At 45.1% G+C, this 19,869-nt stretch overlaps 1 protein-coding gene across 1 annotated transcript in view; it reads right to left on the minus strand.

Moving 5' to 3' along the window:
- The window catches only part of prkaca (protein kinase cAMP-activated catalytic subunit alpha), a 57,178-nt gene that overhangs the window by 2,594 nt on the left and 34,715 nt on the right, over window positions 1-19,869 (minus strand). The window contains exons 3-9 of the mRNA XM_062970516.1: window positions 19,502-19,630; window positions 19,316-19,414; window positions 15,406-15,488; window positions 13,312-13,438; window positions 6,776-6,871; window positions 6,531-6,653; window positions 810-974 (exon numbers count right to left, since the gene is read on the minus strand). Of these exons, the coding sequence (XP_062826586.1) occupies window positions 810-974; window positions 6,531-6,653; window positions 6,776-6,871; window positions 13,312-13,438; window positions 15,406-15,488; window positions 19,316-19,414; window positions 19,502-19,630 (822 nt within the window). The remainder of the gene's footprint in view (window positions 1-809; window positions 975-6,530; window positions 6,654-6,775; window positions 6,872-13,311; window positions 13,439-15,405; window positions 15,489-19,315; window positions 19,415-19,501; window positions 19,631-19,869) is intronic.

The raw sequence follows: 19,869 nt of genomic DNA on the forward strand, positions 1-19,869 counted from the left end.
GGTCTGATTCTGAATTAGGTCTCAGTAAGTGCCATGCCTAAGAGTTTCCTTCTCCAGAGCTCAGCACACCTGCTTCCAAAGCAGAGATGAATCCAATTGTTGGATAGTCTTCCAGTTTACAACGAACCCAAACCTCAACCATCTACATCTCCAGAGCTTCCTTCAGATAGATCATAGCAGACATGGGGAAAGCCTGGCCCTCCAGATCATGCTGGAGTTAAACTCCTATTATTCCTTCCCATCAGTTACATTGGAAAAGGTTGAGGAGTTGCAGTCCAACTGACTGCCTTGAACTATAGGCCATGAGACACTACCTTAGTATCCTGATACCCTTAACTGATCCAGCTGAAAAAGAGAAGTTTTCAATTTATTTCATGAATGATAGGTCTAGCAACAGCTACTCAACTTGAGAATTAGCATCCACAATACAACAGTGGGTTTAACTGGGTCCTGATTCTTCCTACAATTGAGGCCCCTTCTACTCTGCCATATAAAATCCAGATTATCTTTTTTGAACTGGATTATATGGCAGTGTAGAAGGGGCCTGAGTCCCACAACATCGAACATTGTTAGTACATTCTACTGCAACTGTAGGTCTAGTGAAGTTGTGAAAGATGAAGGAGGTAACTTTTACACCACATTTTGAGAAATTCAAAATAAGAATTTATGTTGACATAGACTTCATGGTTCAAAAGAAACTTATTTGGCCATCTGGATGCAACACTAGATAGATGGAATTAATTCTCTGGTGCAGAAGGATACCTGTAAGGTACTACAATGGGGCCCTGTGCTTTGGCACTACTGCTCACCTTCCGTTGGTAGATGGCAATCCAATCAGTGGTAACAAACCACTTGTGGTTCTTGATGTCATTGACTCCATTTTTGAGGTTGCCAAAGCGTTTGGTGAGGTCTACCTGGAGCAAGTTACGTAACAGATCCTTCAGGTCTGAGCTGAAGTGAGAAGGGAAGCGAACCTGGATGCAAAGTCAACAACCAGTTAATCATTTTGTCTTCTAGGGAAGTCTTAAAGTCACAGTTAAAGGAAAGGACAGCAGATTTGTCATGCTCTATAGCAAAAAATGAATATTCACTGCATGCTTGAAACTGAAAAGTTTGTCACAAACTTTGGATCTAGAGCATCTTGCATATTATCAGGAATTCAAGATGCTGTTTCTGCAACAATGCCTAGCTCTCATGGACTTAAAACAGAACTACAGATGGCTTTTAACACAGTCTTGATACAGGAGAGCAAAAGGAGGACTTCCTTTGATCTTTCAAACTTCCTCCCTCTCTAAAGTCTCTGTTTCAAAATATTGTAACTTGCCAATATACTCAGAAAGTCTCATATTCTGTATTTAGCTCTACTTCAGGCCTGGTCACAAGGTAAATTGTGACCTAGAAGTAGATGTTTGGGTGATTTGCAGTAGACCTGGAAATATTGTTGACTCCAGATTATTAAAAAAAAATAAAAGCAAGAAGGTGACTTCCACCACTATCATCTCTAATTATTTCTGCTGAAACAGAAAATTTGGAGTAACCAGGAGTGGATTTTGTGTGGGAGGGCTTAAGAGGTCTGCTCGGTTGTGAATGTAACAGAACTCCATGGCAGTTTTGAATCTCATGGCAGTTAATCTTGCAAAATGAATTATCTAAACTTGTTCTGATTTTACTTTATTTTATTTTAGAACAGGGCTTGCAATCGTCCTTTAAAGGATGATCTAACCTCTTCCAATAGCTAGAATTGTTATTCATTCCATTTAGCTGGGCTGCAATCATGATGACCATATCTGTAATCCTCAATCATTATTTCTTGGTCTGTTTCCCTAAAGTGGGAGCCAAAGCCTAGAGTTAAAAGTACTTTACTTTCTCTTTAAACAGCAGAACAGACTCAGCTATACAATTAATTTTCAGTATGATGCACTATTATTTATTATATATATGCTCTCCACCTTTCTACTAAAGAGCTCAGGATAATGTAAGGGGCTCCTTCCATTTTGTTCTTATAGCAACACTGTGAAGTAGGTTAGGCCAGGATAGTGTGATTGGACCAAGGTCACCCAGTTAGCTTCACAGCTGTGTATGAATTTGAATCCAGATCTCTATCCCTGCTTCAATACACCAATCAGGTTTCCCCATTTTGGTGCACCCCAGATGGGTTAAAGCTGTAATGCCCAGAATACCTTAACTGAGCTGGCTACAGACTTGGGGTGAAGACTTGCAGTTCAGTACATCAAGAAAGCACCAAGTTGGAAAGGCTGCTTAACCACTACACCTGTACCAATTAACTGGCGTAATAGAGCTATTGTGGTGCAGAAATCAAACATAAAACATCACAGGCCCAACTATGACATTACGCTCAAGAAAAATCACAACTACCTCAGCCATTTAGGACAAAGCCTTTGCTGAAGGACATTGCAGGATTCATAATATACCTGCAGAGATTTCAATTTAGAAGTGAACCATGGCAATTATCAGTATTACACCAAGTGGCACACAAAACACAACAGAAGATTCTCACAACACATTTATTCCACAATAAAGACATGACTAAATTCTGATGAAGTGTTGAGCAGCTTGGATCAGGGGTGCTTTGAATGCGATTTCCTGCTTCTTGGCAGGGGGTTGGACTGGATGGCCCATGAGGTCTCTTCCAACTCTACTATTCTATGATTCTATGCTCCTGGCCTAATACTCTGGCAGAAGCAGTGACTACTAGTATTAGTTGTCTAGAGACAGTTACATGAGAAACCAAAGTGTATACATAGGACTCTTTCATATTTTTTAAGAAAGTGGCTGGAGCAGGAAGTAGTTGGGGAAAATAAAAAGAGTATGCATATTTTGAAAAACCTGGCAAGTCCCTGCTTAAGACGGCTGAAAGTCTGGATCTGCATACCTGTATCTAATGATAAAGATTATCTCCTAAAAGCATAAGGGCAGCATGCCTGCACCATCTTTGATTCCTGCATTAGCCCCCCTCCCCCACCCTAGTTTTTGTTTTTGGGGACTGGTAAGTCAGGTGGTCACCAGATGTCTAGATCTTCCTAGGCTGCTAACATTCTTGCGCGGCCCTTTCCCACTGCACAATAATTACCTGTAACCATGATCTCATGTTAACTGCCATGGTTCCATCCTATGAAATCCTGGGATTTGGAGACGATGGTCGTGGAGGTGGTTATGATTTATACTTTATATCCTGCTTTTTCTCTCAGGATTCCACAGAATGAATCCATGGTAGTTTAAAGTAGAATCATAACATTCTATAAATGCATAGTATGAAAGGGTTTGGAGAATCTCTCCTTGGTCATCCTTTCCCCAACCAAAGCTTTTAGGGTATATTATAAATGTAGAGGTCAAGATTACTGAACACTCACAGTTTCACAATTACAGTGGGGTGAGTGGGGTAGCTCCCCTTTTCCTTGGTTTAACTTTTAACCCTCAGCAGAGCCCCTTACATGGTCTGATGATCATTTTAAGAAAAAGAAAATGAACAAAACTTGAGGAATGAAGTCCACAAGAGAAAAAGAGACAAATATCCAGATACCAGTCTTTATTAACTAAATAATGTTTCAGCCTCTAGATACCCCTGAGGCCTTCTTCAGAGGGTTAGATAAAATCAGAACAGCTGGATTTTTCAGTTTCAGAAATGTTCGCAGTTTTGATTTTACATGATCTTCTGAAGAAGGCTTTAAGAGTTTCCACAGGGTGAAATGTATTGGGCTTTTTCACTAAGGAAAAGGTCATTTCCCAAGCATCTTTAAGCATGTCTCTTTCCCCCTTGCCTGGTTTTGAGTATTTTAATATCTATATATATAAAAGGATAAAGAAATTTCAGCCTAGGACAAAACAACAAAACTACACATCCCAGAAACACTAAACTTGGCAACACAACCCCTCATCCATGCCTCTATGTTCATACAACAAAAAGAAAAGAAAAATAAAGTCCTATTTAGAGGGAAAGGAATAATTGTTTTTTATCCAATTGCTGCCAGTTAGAACTCTGCCCACTTGGTCTCCTAGCAACCTACTCAGCCCAGGGGACAGGCACAGTTAGGTCTCAGGCCTCTTTCCACACTGCCTATAAAATACAGATTATCTGATTTTCACTGGATTATATGGCAGTGTAGACTCAAGGCCCTTCCACACAGCTATATTACCCATTTATAATCTTATATTATCTGCTTTGAACTGGATTATCTTGAGTCCACACTGCCAGATAATTCACTTCAGTGTGCATTTTATACAGCTGTGTAGAAGGGGCCTCATATAATCCAGTTCTAAGCAGATAATATAAGATTATAAATATACAGTAGAGTCTCACTTATCCAATATAAACAGGCCGGCAGAACGATGGATAAGTTGGATAATAAGAAGGGATTCAGGAAAAGCTGATTAAACATCCAATTAGGTAATGATTATACAAATTAAGCACCAAACATCAAACAAATTTGACAGAAAAAGTAGTTCAATGCTTAGTAATGCTATGTTGTAATTACTGTATTTACAAATTTAGCACCAAAATATCACAATGAATTTAAAACATTGACTACAAAAACATTGACTACTAAAAGGCAGACTGCGTTGGATAATCCAGAACACTGGATAAGCGAATGTTGGATAAGTGAGATTCTACTGTAATATGAAATAATTACTGTGGTAATCCAGTCCAACCCAATTCTGCCATGGAGGACACAATCCAAGCATGCCCAACAGATGGCCACCCAGCCTCTCAATAATAATATTGTAATAATAATAATAATAATAATAATAATAATAATAATAATAAGAAGAAGAAGAAGAAGAAGAAGAAGAAGAAGAAGAAGAAGAAGAAGGTCATACAATCATAAGGTTAGGAGACACCCCTAAGGATCATCCAGTTCAACTTCCTTCTACCATGCAGGACGACACAAACCAAGCACTCCTGACAGATGGCCATCCAAGATCTGCACAGTAATAATACCAATCGAATCATAGAATCAAGACAGTTAGGAGAGACCCCTAAAGGCCATCCAGTCCAGCCCAACTCTGCCATTGGACAATACAATCCAAGCACTCCCAACAGATGGCCAGCCAGCCTCTCAATAATAATAAGAATAAGAATATCATATAATCCTAAGGTTAGCAGATACCCCTAAGGATCATCCAGTTCAACTTCCTTATATCATGCAGGAGGACACAATCCAACCACTCCTGACAGATGGCCATCCAATATCTGCACAATAATAATACACATCAAATCATAGCATCAGACAGTTAGGAGACACCCCTAAAGGCCATCCAGTCCAACCCAATTCTGCCATGCAGGACACAATCCAAGCACTCCCAACAGATGGCCACCCAGCCTCTACATAATGATGATGAAGATGATGATAATAATAATAATAATAATAATAAGAAGAAGAAGAAGAAGAAGAATAGAAGCATAGAATCCAAGAGTTTGGAGAGACCCCTAAGGGCCATCCAGCCCAACCTTTTCTACTATGCAGCAAGACACAATCCAAGCATTCAGAACACATGGACAACGTATAAATACTATACAATACTTCACAGGGACATAGACCCCCTCTACCCTCACCACTTTCACAGTACACAAACAACCAAATGCATACTAAACATAAAGACAACCATACAACAGATATTCAATACCACCACTACCTCAACAAGTTCTCACCAACACCACCAGACGCCACAGCAACGCGTGGCCGGGCACAGCTAGTGTATTTATAAAGATATGTTTTGGTGCGTGGCTTTTATAGAGGTATGTTTTAATATTTGTATTGTGGTGTTTTTGCAGTGTTTGTGTGTTTTAATTGTTCTGTAACCCATCTTGAGCCATGAAGAGAGGAGGGTAAGAAAGGAAATTATTATTAATTATTATTATTATTATTTAACATTACATTGTGATTACTATTTTAAGACACAACACTATTCCTATATCATATGATGCTTCACAGTCTTAACTGGGAGGCATCATATTACAAAATATAACAGACACTGGCCCAGCATTTTAAACTATCCATGTTAAAATTCTGTCCTCAGAAAACCACATTCCACTAAGTACAATTTCTTCTTTGATTATTTATTCACAATGTGGACTCTAATTCTAAAGATTATTTAAAATATAATGGAATTTGAGTCTCCATAACCTGGTCAGCATAATTCTTCTCCTCTAAAGAAAGTCAGCTACTACATATAGATTTTCATGTAGATTTCCAGTCCTTTTGTTAACTTGGGGGTGGGGAGCTTTGAGTACTGCCAAAAACACAACTGGGAAATATAACAAGGAAAAGCACTATTTCATTTATAGTTTGAACTGCACCCAGTCCACCACTCTCCTGGCAGATAAAGAGCATGCTCATGCTTCATTTAACACCAAATGTTTATGCTTTGCAACAACATTAATAAAGAAACATATTGGCAATTCTAGATGTGGCCTTATGGCAAAGACTATAGTTTCTGCTATGTACGAGATAGCCACCATGTTATAAACACACTGCTATCATATCTATACAGCCTCTCTGCTAAAACGTTACCTTTCCAGAGACAATTTTTTCATAGATCTGAATGGGCTGGTCTGCAAAAAATGGAGGATAGCCAGCTGCCATCTCGTAGATGAGGACTCCCAAGGCCCACCAGTCTACGGCTTTGTTATAACCCTGTAACAGGAAAGCAAGCTCAAATCACAAATACCAAGGATGAGTAGTACATCACTGGAGAATATAAGAAGGATTAGAAGATCCCTGCTATGATGCTTTATTGCTGGAGACAGGTAACTCACCTTGCTCAGAATGATTTCAGGAGCCAAATATTCTGGTGTTCCACAAAGGGTCCATGTTCGACCTTTCACTCGTTTGGCAAAGCCAAAATCTGTTACCTGAGGATAGGAGAAGGACAGGTTGCTTACCTGTAACCGTGTTTCTTCGAGTGTACTCTGTGAATTCACACTAATGGAGAGACTGCGCCTGCGCAGGTTCCAACGGAAACTCTTCCCAAGCTAAAGTTTAAATTTTGGCGGTAGCCACGCCCCCCGTCCCCAGAGGGCATATAAGGCGGCCCTGGGCGTCCGCTCTCCAGTTCCTGCGCCGCCAAGGCAACGAGAAAGGAAGAGGGTTTGCCAGAGGGGAAGGAAGGGCGGGCTTGTGTGAATTCACAGAGTACACTCGAAGAAACACGGTTACAGGTAAGCAACCTGTCCTTTTTCTTCGTGTACTCTGTGAATGCACACTAATGGAGACTGGCACGCTTAGGTCCCGGATGGTGGGACAAGGCAAACCTTAACCACAAGTTGATGTCGAAACACATCTTTATTAAACATAAATAACATGGCCCGAAGGACCCATATAGTAACACAAGCATCATGCCGAGAGAGGAAATTCGGCAGGACACCAAATAAACAATTTCCAGCTTGAGGAAAAATAAGTACTGTGCATCACCTCCGAAGAGGAGGAAGGAGAAGTACATAAGGCACAATAGTTCAGAAAACAGTGCAAACTAGAACATAGACATGGCACAACGAGATGGCCAAACACGGGGGCATCTGATAGAAAGAACCATGAGGGTGGGCCCCCAAGGGCGGAGTGGTAGGTAAGTATCGATAATAAACTCTTAGGATAAACAGGAGGACAGAACCGATCTAGCAAAGGCTGAGTCCTTTAAGGCTTTTTGGTCCATTCTATAGTGAGAGACAAAAGTAAGGGGGTTAGACCAGATCGCCGCCTTACAAATAGAGTCCAGCGGGATACCCCTTAAAAAGGCGGTTGATGTGGAAAGACCTCTCGTCGAACGTGGGCGAACGGACGGGGGAGGTGGACGTTTAGCCAGTTCGTAGGCAAGTTCAATAGCCTGAGCAATCCAGTGAGACAGTCTTTGCGAGGAAATAGGATTACCCAGCTTATCTGGGGCATGGGCTACAAAGAGTCTCTGAGTCTTACGAATGTCTTTGGTGTGGTCCCGGTAGAAGAGAAGAGCTCTACGAACGTCGAGGAGATGCATCCTTCGTTCCAGAGGGGACGAAGGGTTCGGAAAAAAAGCAGGGAGGACAATGTCCTGGTTAAGGTGAAAAGCTGAGACCACCTTAGGGAGGAAGGTGATGTCCGGGCGAAGAACGGCTCGGTCGTGATGAAAGCGGAGATAAGGTTCATCAACCCTAAGGGCTGCCAGCTCCGAGGGTCTGCGAGCCGAAGTTATGGCCACCAGGAAAGCTACCTTCCAAGAAAGTAGACGCAGGTCGGTAGACGCTAGAGGCTCGAAAGGAGGAGAAGTCAGCTGGGAGAGCACGAGCTCGAGGTTCCAGCCCGGCGTGGGTGGCTGGGAGGGCGGACGGATGTTGTTGTACTCTTTTAAGAAGGTTTTCACAAGATGGTCAGAGAATAAAGATGGTCTACCATGTTGTTGGAAACACCAGGAAAGAGCAGCCAGATAGGACTTCATAGAAGAGAGCGAAAGTTTTTGATCCACAAGAGTCATAAGAAAGTCCAATACTATCGGTACCGAGGTTGGAAAAACAGTGATGTCCCGAGAACGGAGAAAGGCACGGAAGCGGGAGATTTTATAAGTGTATGACCTTGTCGTAGCCGGCTTGTGAGCCGCCTGGAGGATCTCCTGCAGGCTTTGCGGGAGGGAGGCTAGGCGAGAATTCTCCAAGCAGTGAGATGTAGAGAGGGAAGATCCGGATGCAGGATCTGGCCGTTTTCCCTCGACAAGAGGTGTGGTAGAAGAGGTAGAGTGAGAAAGTTCATTCTGGAGAGGTGGAGAAGAGCCGGAAACCAAGGCTGTCGAGGCCAAGCTGGTGCTATTAGGATCGCCGACGTCGAAATCGACCGGAGTTTCTGGAGGACCTTCGGTATCAGGGGGAACGGCGGAAAGAGGTAGATCGGTTCCGACGACCAGTTCAGAAGGAAGGCGTCTCCCAGACAGCCCGGAAAAGAAGCCGGGGGAAGTCTCGCGCCGTAACGAGGTAGTTGCGCATTCTGGGGAGAGGCAAAAAGGTCTAGAGTGGGGAATCCCCACTTTTGGAAGAGAGAGAGAAGAGTCTCGGGATCGAGCATCCACTCGTGGGAGGAACTCGTCATTCTGCTGAGGGCATCCGCCAAATCGTTTTGGATCCCGGGAAGGTGGACTGCCAGGATCTGCACATTGCGGCTTATGCACCAGGACCACAGCTGAGAGGAAAGGAGCATGAGCTTCCTCGAACCCGTGCCACCCTGCTTGTTGATGTAGAAGACTGCCACTGTGTTGTCTGATTGAACGAGGACAGACTTCTGGGAGATCAGGCGGGAGAAGGCTTTCAGAGCTTTGAAGATGGCGAGAAGTTCGAGAAAGTTTATGTGATTGGCCCTTTCGGAGCGAGACCAAAGACCTTGTATGGTGAGACTGCCCAGGTGAGCTCCCCAGCCGTAATTGGAGGAGTCCGTGGTTACGGTGATCGAAGGAGGAGGTTGGTGAAACGGGAGTCCCCTGCAAACATTGGAGAGGGACTTCCACCAGCGGAGCGACCGACGAACATGGAGCGGGATGGAGAGAAACCTCGAGTTGAGGTGGCGGGATGGTTTGAAGACATCTATGAACCAACGCTGCAGAGTGCGAAGATGGAGCCTGGCAAACGGGGTCGTAAGGACTGTGGAGGCCATGTGACCCAGGAGTACTTGGATGGACCGGGCTCGAATCCTCCGGCTGGTTTCGCAGAGGGAGATTTGATGCCGGAGGGCGAGAAACCTGTCGAGTGGGAGGGAGACAGTTTGAGAGAGTGAGTTGAACAGGGCGCCGATGAAGCGGATCTTGTTCGACGGGACAAGGTGAGATTTGTCGAGATTCAACTGGAGACCGAGAGAGTCGAGAAGATTGAGGGTGACGTCGACGCGACGACGGAGGCGGACAGGGTCGGGCCCGACCAGAAGCCAGTCGTCCAGATATGGAAAGACTGTGATTCCTTGGAGCCTGAGGTGGGCAGCCACGACAGCGACAACTTTGGTGAAAACCCTTGGGGCTGTGACGAGGCCGAAGGGTAAAACGGTGAACTGGTAGGTTTGGTCGAGGACTTTGAAGCAAAGGAAGCGCCTGTGGCTTTTCCGAATCGCCACGTGGAAATAAGCGTCTCGTAAATCTATGGAGACAAAGTAGTCCCCTCGTTGAAGCATAGGGAGAATGGAAGCGATGGATACCATCCTGAATTTTGTAGGGCGTATGAACGTATTGAGCACGCGCAAGTCCAAAATGGGGCGGAGCCCCCCTCCCCTCTTCGGGACCGTGAAGTACCTGGAGAAAAAGTTTTGAGGGTCCTGTACCGATGGAGAAGGCCGAATAGCCCCTTTGGCAAGGAGGGTGTCGATTTCGGCGAGAATTTCCTGAGAGGGGTTGGATAGGAGGATTTGCCCTGTGGGCGGGAGCTCTTCGAACTCCAAGGCATAACCGTCTCGAACAATTCGGAGAACCCAGGCATCCGAAGTAATAGACTCCCACTGATGGAAGAAAGGAGCCAGGCGATCTGAAAAGAGACCGTGAGGTTGATGTAGCAGAGGGGAGGGCTGAGGAGGAATGGGTCCTGCATCGGTACCGTAGGTATAGGCCCGAGAAGGAGAAAAGGCGTCAGGAGCGCCGCTGAGGCTGGCCGGAAGTGGGAGTAGTACGGCCGCGCTGCTTCTGAGGGTGAGTAGGCCGACGAGGTTGTTGGCGGTTCTGGTTATTCGAAACCGAGGGACGCCTGAAGGACTGGTGACGGTAAGAAGGAGGCGGAAAACGGCGGAAGCGTTGGGGAAACCATTTGGTACGGTGAGTTTGAGGCTGGTCTCCACATTTGGTAGCTAGGACTTTAAAGTCATGGTTAGTCTTGAGCTTATCGTCGGTGCCGGAATTAAAGAGGCCCAAGGCGTCGAACGGAAGGTCTTCAATAACTTGTCTAGAAGAAGAAGATAGGCCCGACGACCTCAGCCAGGCGTGACGGCGGATGGCAATGGCATGGGCAATCATCTTACCGGCAGTGTCTCCTGTATGTTTTGCCATCTGAATTTGATGGTGGGCTAGGGAGTCAGCCTCCTGCTGAAGTGTAGACAGCACCGAACGGTCCTCGTCAGACAACTTTGAGAAGAAGGGCTGAGCTTTCTCCCAAAGGATTTGCTGATATGCACCCATACAGGCCCCATAGTTCGCCATTCTGCAAAGTAGAAGGGCCCCAGAATAGAGCTTTCGGCCCACCGCGTCAAACCTTTTACCCTCTCTATCCGCAGGGGTATTTGACTCACGACCGGAAGTCTGCGAAGCCTTAACGACCATAGAAATTGGGTCGGGATGGTGTTTTAGCCACTCTAAGGCATCGTCATCGGTGCGGTACCAGGATTCGATCCGTTTTGAGGTAGGAGGGATCGAGGAAGGAGTTTTCCACGATGCCTGGATGACGTCCAGAAGGTAAGGTAAGAATGGAAGCAGTGTGGCCGGGGGGGCTTGGGCTTGGACCCGCTTGAAAACCGGATCAGACACCGCCTTAGAAGTTTGTTTGATCTCTAGACCTAGAGCATCGCCCATTCTCACCATCTGGTCCGAAAAGGCCCGAATATTGTCCGTGGGTGAGGGAGGATCCACCTCGTACGCATCGTGAGGAGGAGAGAGGTCGAGGCCGAGAGACACCACCGAGGCTGAGAGCGCGGAGTCAGGACGGTCGATATCGATCTCATCGTCCTCAGCCCCTTGGGGGGACTGAGGGGGAGATGAAAGCACAGTCTCTGGGGGAGGCAAAGCCTCAAGAGCAGGAGCCATCTGAGGCCGAGTTTCTTTGGAGGCCGAAGCTTGGGCAGCTCGAGCCAGGCGGGTGGTTTGTCTACCCCGTTCCGGTGTCGAGGTCGGGGGAAAAAGCTGCTGGCGTGACGGACGATGCACGGCAGCAGGTCGAGGCGACGGCACCCTGACCACTGTTTGGGTGGAGTGGTGGGGTGAGTCCTGAAGTTCGCCATCAGACAGAACCCGAGGGGAGGGTTGACGAGGCCGCTGTGCAGGGGCGATCGGAGAGGATCTCCTAGAAGAAGTCGCCGAAGAAGAAGGGATGTCCTTTTTAGAAGAGGTAGAGGAAGAGGAGCGTTGGGTCGCTCTCTTCTTAGCAAGCGGCTGTTTAGAAGGAGCCCTCAGAGATTTCCCCGGCGTCGGAGGGACCATTGCCGAATCAGACTGGGTCCGACGAGCTTCCTCGTGGGCTCTCTTAAAGGCGATTTTCATCGCGGAGGTCGATGGAGGAGACCCAAGGTGGGATCGAATCGAAGACACGGAGGCCACCGAGCTCGACGTCGAGGAGGGACCAAGTCTGCCGGAGCGAGTCGACATGGTGACCGTGGTGAGCGTGCACGGCGGTTTGACGGGCTTAGCTGATTTAGAAGCCCTAGACGCCCTCGACGAAACCGAAGAGGCTTTAGCAGCCGGTGCCGACATCGGTCTCAGACTCGGCGTCGACGACGCGCCCGACGTCGACGAAGTGGGCTCAGGGGCGAGTGACTTCTCGTAGAGCACTGCTCTAAGTCTCGCGGCCCTATTTTTTCTTGCTTGAGCCGTTAGGGCTAGGCAAAAACGGCAGGTACCGACGACATGGGCCTCTCCCAGACAGAAGAGGCACTTGGCGTGGCCGTCGGAGTCAGGAATTTTAGCGGCACACTGAGTGCAGCGTTTGAAGCGAGTAGTAGACATGAGAATCCGAAGTGAACCTTGCGGCGGAAAAAAAGGAACTGGAGAGCGGACGCCCAGGGCCGCCTTATATGCCCTCTGGGGACGGGGGGCGTGGCTACCGCCAAAATTTAAACTTTAGCTTGGGAAGAGTTTCCGTTGGAACCTGCGCAGGCGCAGTCTCTCCATTAGTGTGAATTCACAGAGTACACGAAGAAAAAACAAAGAGCAAGATTTGTTTGGAAAACAGAAGTAGAAGCATGCGAAGAAGAGATGTTTAAGGTGGGAAATGCAGAAAGGGGAACCAATTGTATAACATCCAAAATAGACATATTTGCCAGTGATAGGGAAAGCATAACATCTGGTAGTTTGGAGCATTTTGGTAAACCAAGTAAGTAGAGCTTTGTGTGATGCTGTGATTCTAGGCAGAAATGTCACATTTCCCGTAAACCCAAATAACAGGACAATGTGATCCTCCTCCCTTTTCTTTTTTTTGGCGATTCTATCATTTTCATAGGAAATTACCTATATTTGGAAAAACCTAATCATTTGTAAAAAGGTTAATTGATTCAAATGCTCACAGAAAGGAACTGCATGCCCAGACATACTGAAAGGGGCAGAAATATCCATGACAGAGGATGGCAGGACACACGGGGTGAATGGGAGCCACCTTACCTCAATGTAGCCCTGCTGGTCAATGAGGAGGTTCTCAGGCTTCAAGTCTCGGTAGATGAGATCTAGTGAGTGCAGGTACTCAAAGGTCAGCACAATCTGAGCAGCATAGAACCGGGCATGAGGTTCACTGCAAAAAATTGGGTTGAGAGAGAGAAAGGAAATAAGCATTTTCACAAACCAATTCCAACCAATGTAAGATGAACCTTGAGTGTCCCAGAATTTGTAGGCTTCACTTCTGATAATCCCTGACCATATGGGTTTGTATTGGTTGGGACTTCTGCGGGTTGAAAGTTTCTAGCATCTGGAGGATCAAAATGTAAGCATCCATTTGCCTACACACTTCCCTATTTTTTCCTTGTGTCAGGAGCGACTTGAGAAACTGCAAGTCACTTCTGGTGTGAGAGAATTGGCCATCTGCAAGGACGTTGCCCAGGGAATGCCGATATGCTACCAAGCCCAATTCAAAGTGCTGGTTTTGACCTACAAAGCCCTAAATGGTTCTGGTCCAACTTACCCGTCCTAACTTATCTCCTCCTATGAACCATCAAGAACACTAAGATCGTCTGGAGAGGCCCTGCTCTCGGTCCCACTAGCCTCGCAGGTGCGGCTGGTGAAGAAGAGGGACAGGGCCTTCTCAGTGGTGGCTCCTCGGCTGTGGAATACCCTCCCCAGTAACATCCGGCAGACCCCTACTCTTCTGGGCTTTAGGAAGAACGCTTTGTGTGCAAGCATTTAATGAATAAGTACTATATTGACATGGTCTGAACTTAGGTTTATTTGCAATGATTCCTTGGAAGAATGGTATTAAGTAACTATATGTTTTAAGCTTGACTAATGTATTTTATGGATTATTGTTAATGGTTTTAGATGTGTTGCTGTTTTTACTGATCTGTTTGGCATTGAATTTTGCCGGTTGTTGTAAGCTGCCCTGAGTCCCCTCGGGTGAGAAGGGTGGGGTAGAAATGTTGTAAATAAATAAATAAATAAATATTTGATGTTTTATCATCCTTGTGGGAGGCTTCTCTCATGTCCCCGCATGGGGAGCTGGAGCTGACAGAGGGAGCTCATCTGCTGTCCCTGGATTTGAACCGCTGACCTGTCAGTCAGCAGTTTAACCCATTGTGCCATCAGGGGGTCAACGCACTTCCCCATGCCCCAGTACCAATGAACAGGATATGTCTTTTCTACCATGTCCAATATGGCCTTCAGTTAAAAAAAAAATAGAACAGGGTTCTCCAATTTGGTGCCATTCATGTGATTCAGACTGTAACTTCCATGAGCCTCAAATGTTATGGGCAATTCTCAGAGTTGACAGGGATGATTATCTGGAAGGCACCAGATGTATATTACATCCTCTGTGTTACTTGTCAAGTGTCTTACAGAGGACAACTGGGATAAATACCTACAGCCCTACTTTCCTCAGCCAGATACTCTATAGTTTGTATTCAACGTCACTCCTAGCCAACAGCCTCTTAATGAAAAGCACTGCTTTCCTATGGGCCTGGCAGTGTTAATAAGAAGCAACAGAGACCAACATCACCATAATTCCTCATGTAAAGCAGTAATCTCCTCCATCTTCATATTTAGGTGCAAGACAGTTAATTTTTATTTTCAAAATGTATTTCTAGACCTCCTTTTGAAAACAAACATAATACAATCAAGAGCAGGAATAAAACCATCTTAAGAGGCAACAGACCAGACAACTTTTAAATAACTCAAAAACCAAGTGGAAGCAAAATGTTTTTACAACTGCTTATAGCTGAATGGAAGAAGAGAGTGCTACAATCTGTGTGCCACTTCAGAGAAGGTCCCATCCTGTGTTCCCACCAGCCACCTCTCTATTGGTGATGGGACACACTGCAGAACCTCTGAAGCAATTGTCGCATAGGGAGGTCTCGTACTGGAAAACTGGAAAGTTTTATTAGTTCGGCATTAACTGCAGGATTTAAAAAACCTGAACATATCTTGCACTCTAGTCCCTTCCCAATATGTTAACCCATCTGGAAAACTAAGCCAGGAAATCCAGAAGCCAGTTCCTCTGTTCCTATGAGAAGAGACGTACTCCCTCTTCCAGTGATGAGACAGCACACTCACCTGAACCTGCCAATCCGCCGTAGGTGGGAGAACATCTCACCGCCTGGGATATATTCCATTACCATGTACAGATTTGAGTTATCCTGTAAGCGAGCAAAGAAACAACAGAGAGTCATAGCAAGTACAGCTTTATTCCTATTTTTGATCTTACAAGTCCAGGCCACCATTTTCTCCTTTCTTGGCAAAAGGCTTTTCTATACTGCCTTTCTACAATAACACTCAAGAAGACACAAGAGTGTTCTTATATATACAAGGTATTCTAGAAAAAAGATATATAATAGTTGAGGGTCGGGAAAGATGAGATTCCTGTATCAAGTATGCAAATTGACATTTATTTTCTGTTAGGTTGTTTATCATAATATTTCATATCACATATAGGATTTTTTTTTTCATGTCAGGGATGACTTGAGAAACTGCAAGTCGCTTCTTGCGTGAGAGAATTGGCCATCTGCAAGGATGTTGCCCAGGGGACACCCAGCTGTTTTACCATCCTGTGGGAGGGTTCTCACATGTCCCCGTATGGGAAGCTGGAGCTGACAGACGGGAGATCACCCCACTTTCTGGATTCGAACAGCCGATCTTTCAGTCAGCAGTCCTGCCGGCACATGGTTTTAACCCATTGCACCACCAGGGGCGCCACCACATAAACAATGAAAAATATTGACAGTTTATGTATAGTTCTAACCAATTACTCAGAATCCATAAAATCTCAGAGTATATACATAAAATCCCTTGTATTCTCACTTCTGTTGATTTTCAAACTACTGTATATCTACAAAAAAGTCAGACTACTTGCTTGACACAAGATTGTTGTTAACACCATACAGGGGCTTGTTTCTAGTTCTTTGTTTCTTCTTTTCATGGCACGATTCCTGGGAGCCTTAAAAAGTACCTAAAAGCTACAGTAGAGTCTCACTTATCCAACACTCGCTTATCCAACGTTCTGAATTATCCAACGCATTTTTGTAGTCAATGTTTTCAATACATCGTGATATTTTGGTGCCAAATTCGTAAATACAGTAGTTACTACATAGCATTACTGCGTATTGAACTACTTTTTCTGTCAAATTTGTTGTATAACATGATGTTTTGGTTCTTAATTGGTAAAATCATAACTTAATTTGATGTTTAATAGGCTTTTCCTTAATCCCTCCTTATTATCCAACATATTCGCTTATCCAATATTCTGTCGGCCCGTTTATGTTGGATAAGTGAGACTCTACTGTACTTCATATATTATTAAAATGGACTGTAGATCCTTTAGCAGCAGTCCCATACACTGCTTTGCAATAACAATGGGATGAATTATCCATGCAGTCAGGCATCTAATACTGATGCAAAAGGTAAAAGTATGTCTTTGGAAGTGAGTCTCATTATTTTTATAGAATGTGTTGCTGGGTAATAGTACATTTATACTAAGATACAATTCTCACTTTCAGGGTCTAATAGCTGAAATAAATTGTCCAAGGTAGCATGCATTTATTTATTATCTGTTCTAATGGATCATTTACAATTGTTGAATTTTATTATTAAGTTTGTCATGATGAATGGAAAACCAGTAAGGGACACTTGGGATACTGGTCAAACGTACAGGTCTCCTCTGCGCAAGCCTGAAACAGATGATGTGTTGATGGTTTATGGGTTAGTCCTATGATGGCTATAAATCTGTACATTTCTACAATTTAAAAATAGCTATTTCCTTCCTAGTGTAAGTTGTGCCTTTTAAGAACATATTTTGAATTTAGGTAAGATTAAAGTCTTTCGAAACCCTGATCCAGAACATAGCGAATGATCACGCACTTTAGGACCAGGACAGCTATCTTATTATAACACTTGATACATGCCTATAACAACTTCATGTTAGCTTTATTTAGTTTTCCTTATAGCAAATGTCTGTATACTCGAAAGGGGTCGTTATGATTTCCAGGAAGTGATTTCATGCCACTTTTCACTGTGGTATGGATGCTTCTGGTCAGACCTCACCTGGAATACTGTGTCCAGTTCTGGGCACCACAATTCAAGGGTATGGAAAGGTCTGGAGGCCAAACCTTATGAGGAGCAGCTGAGGGAGTTGGGTATGTTTAGCTTGGAGAAAAAAAGACCAAGAGAATGGGACATGATAGACATGCTTAAATATTTGAAAGGGTGTCACTGAGGAAGGGGAAAGCTTGTTTCCTGCTGTTTTGGAGACCAAGACACAATAGAGCAATGGATTCAAATTGCAGAGAAAGAGATTCCACCTAAACATTAAGAAGATCTTCCTGACTGTAGAAGCTGTTTGGCAGGAGAATATGCTGCTGCCTTCAAATGTGCTGGAGTCTTCTTCTCAGGAGTTTTAAAGCAGAGGCTGGCTCTATTGGGAGTACTTAGTTTGTTCCTGCATGGCAGAAAGTTGGAGTGGATGGCTCTTGGGGTCTCTTCGAACTCTATAACTCTATGATTCTAAGCAGAGAATGGAAAAGAGGCAGCCCAAAAATCCAAAGAGGTTGCAGAACCTATTGGGTAGATCAGGCATATCCAAAATCCGGCCCAGGGTCCAAATGTTCAAATTTCCACCGGCCCTCTCTCTTCAGGCCTCCCTTCCTTGCTTATTCCCTCCCTCCCCCCCCCCCCTTTGACTTCAATCTTCTTTTCGTTCCTTTCTTCTTGGGGATGAGGGCCCCGGGAAAGGGGGGCTTATTGGGAGAAGAGAAAGAGAGATGGTGGCCTCTTGCATCTCTTCACCATGATTAAGTATCACCTCCTCGGGTGTCTCTGGCCTTGGGCATCCTATCTCAGTGGCCTCTTGTCTCTCTTTCTCTTTTCCCCCACCTTTTTCTTTCTTTATTTGCAAAGTTAGCCCCCCCCCCCCCCCCAGTTGTCCTACTTGCCCCAGCTCGCTGCTGCTGCCACCACACCTTCTGCTGCATGGATGGGAAGGATAGGCCCTGGATGCTGCGTGCCTGCCTGGCTTCCCTCCCTCCCTTCTCTGCCCCACCTTCATTCTGCATTCCAAAAAGGCTGCCCTTTGCTGAGGCTCCTCCTTTAGGAAGAAAAGGGGAGAAACAGGCAGCAACTATAAGCCCCCCTGCCACATTCAAAGCCAACTTGACAGATAGCCATGCCACCTCTGCCGAAAAACCTCCAGAGAAGGAGACTCCACCAGACTCTGAGGCAGCATATGCCACTGTTCGAAATGACTTGAAGGTGCACAACAACAACAGTCCTAATTAACTTGACTCTCTCATCAGTCAAAAGCAGGCTCGTGGTTGGTTAAAATTGTTCTTCGTTTAATATATTGAATTGTTCTTTCATGTTTGTTTTTTGCATTACAAATAAGACATATGCAGTGTGCATAGGAATGTGTTCATGTTTATTTCAAACTATAGTCTGGCCCCCTAACAGGCTGAGGGACCATGAACCGGCCCCATGGCTTAAAATGTTTAGATATCCCTGGCATAGATAGACAGGGGTGATCCATCCCTCTAGGAAGCAACACCTGCCTGGGAAAAGTCAAGATTGGCCAAAGAGGGCCCATGATGCTCTGATGAGCATAGAAGTGTATGGCTAGCAGTCTGTCGGCTTGCTCGAGGTAGTCTGAAACAAGAGACCCACTGCCACTCCCTCCCTGGTGCTGCGATGAAAATCTCAGGTATGCAACATGGCACTAAAATTATTGGGGGGGGGGGTGCTTGTAGAAACTAGCTAAAACTCTCCTCCCCCTCACAAAATAGGTTGACAAGACAATGTGAAGGCACCACCTTTGTTTAACTACACAGTGTCTCCTGTCTGACACTCTGGTCCACATATATATTGAACAAGGCACCACAGGATCTTCAGTCCCTTCAGAGGACTAGGAATCCAGTGAGCCAGAGAGAGGAGAAAAAAATGAGAAAAAGAGAGAGACAGAAATATGCTTAGCATCACATACCTTGAAGGAATACTCTAGCCTGACAAGGAATGGGAAGTTCACAGCCTGGAGTATGCGCTTTTCATTGAGGGTGTGCTCAATCTGCTTCAGCTTCACAACCTACAAGACAGGGAGGACGTCAGCAAAGTCCTTGATCCTCAACCCTTTCCACTCACATTCTGTGCTCACTGGCAAGTTAAAACTCACTTTCTGCTTGTCAAGGATTTTCATGGCAAAGTAATTCCCGGTATCCTTGTGCTTCACGAGCATCACTCGCCCAAAGGAGCCTGTACCCAGGGTCTTGAGCCGGTCGAAATGATCCAGGCTGGATGTGTTCTGGAAAACGGAGAAAGAAAGCAGAGGAAGAAATCTGCTTTGGGTTCCAAGCTCTATAAAATCAACATTTCAGGAATCTGGCTAGCCACAAGGACTCAAGATGCTTATTTTACCTGAAAGATGACCCTTCAAGAATTGTCATGGGCACTCCTGCCATAGAAGAATGACAATTGTTCTAGAAAAGAAACTTTTCTGTGGAGTGCCAAACTGAATCTGTCACCAAGAGCATCCTTGGAGTT

Source organism: Anolis carolinensis, chromosome 2 (assembly GCF_035594765.1).
Source record: "Anolis carolinensis isolate JA03-04 chromosome 2, rAnoCar3.1.pri, whole genome shotgun sequence".
In the NCBI taxonomy this organism is placed as follows: Eukaryota; Metazoa; Chordata; class Lepidosauria; order Squamata; family Dactyloidae; genus Anolis; species Anolis carolinensis.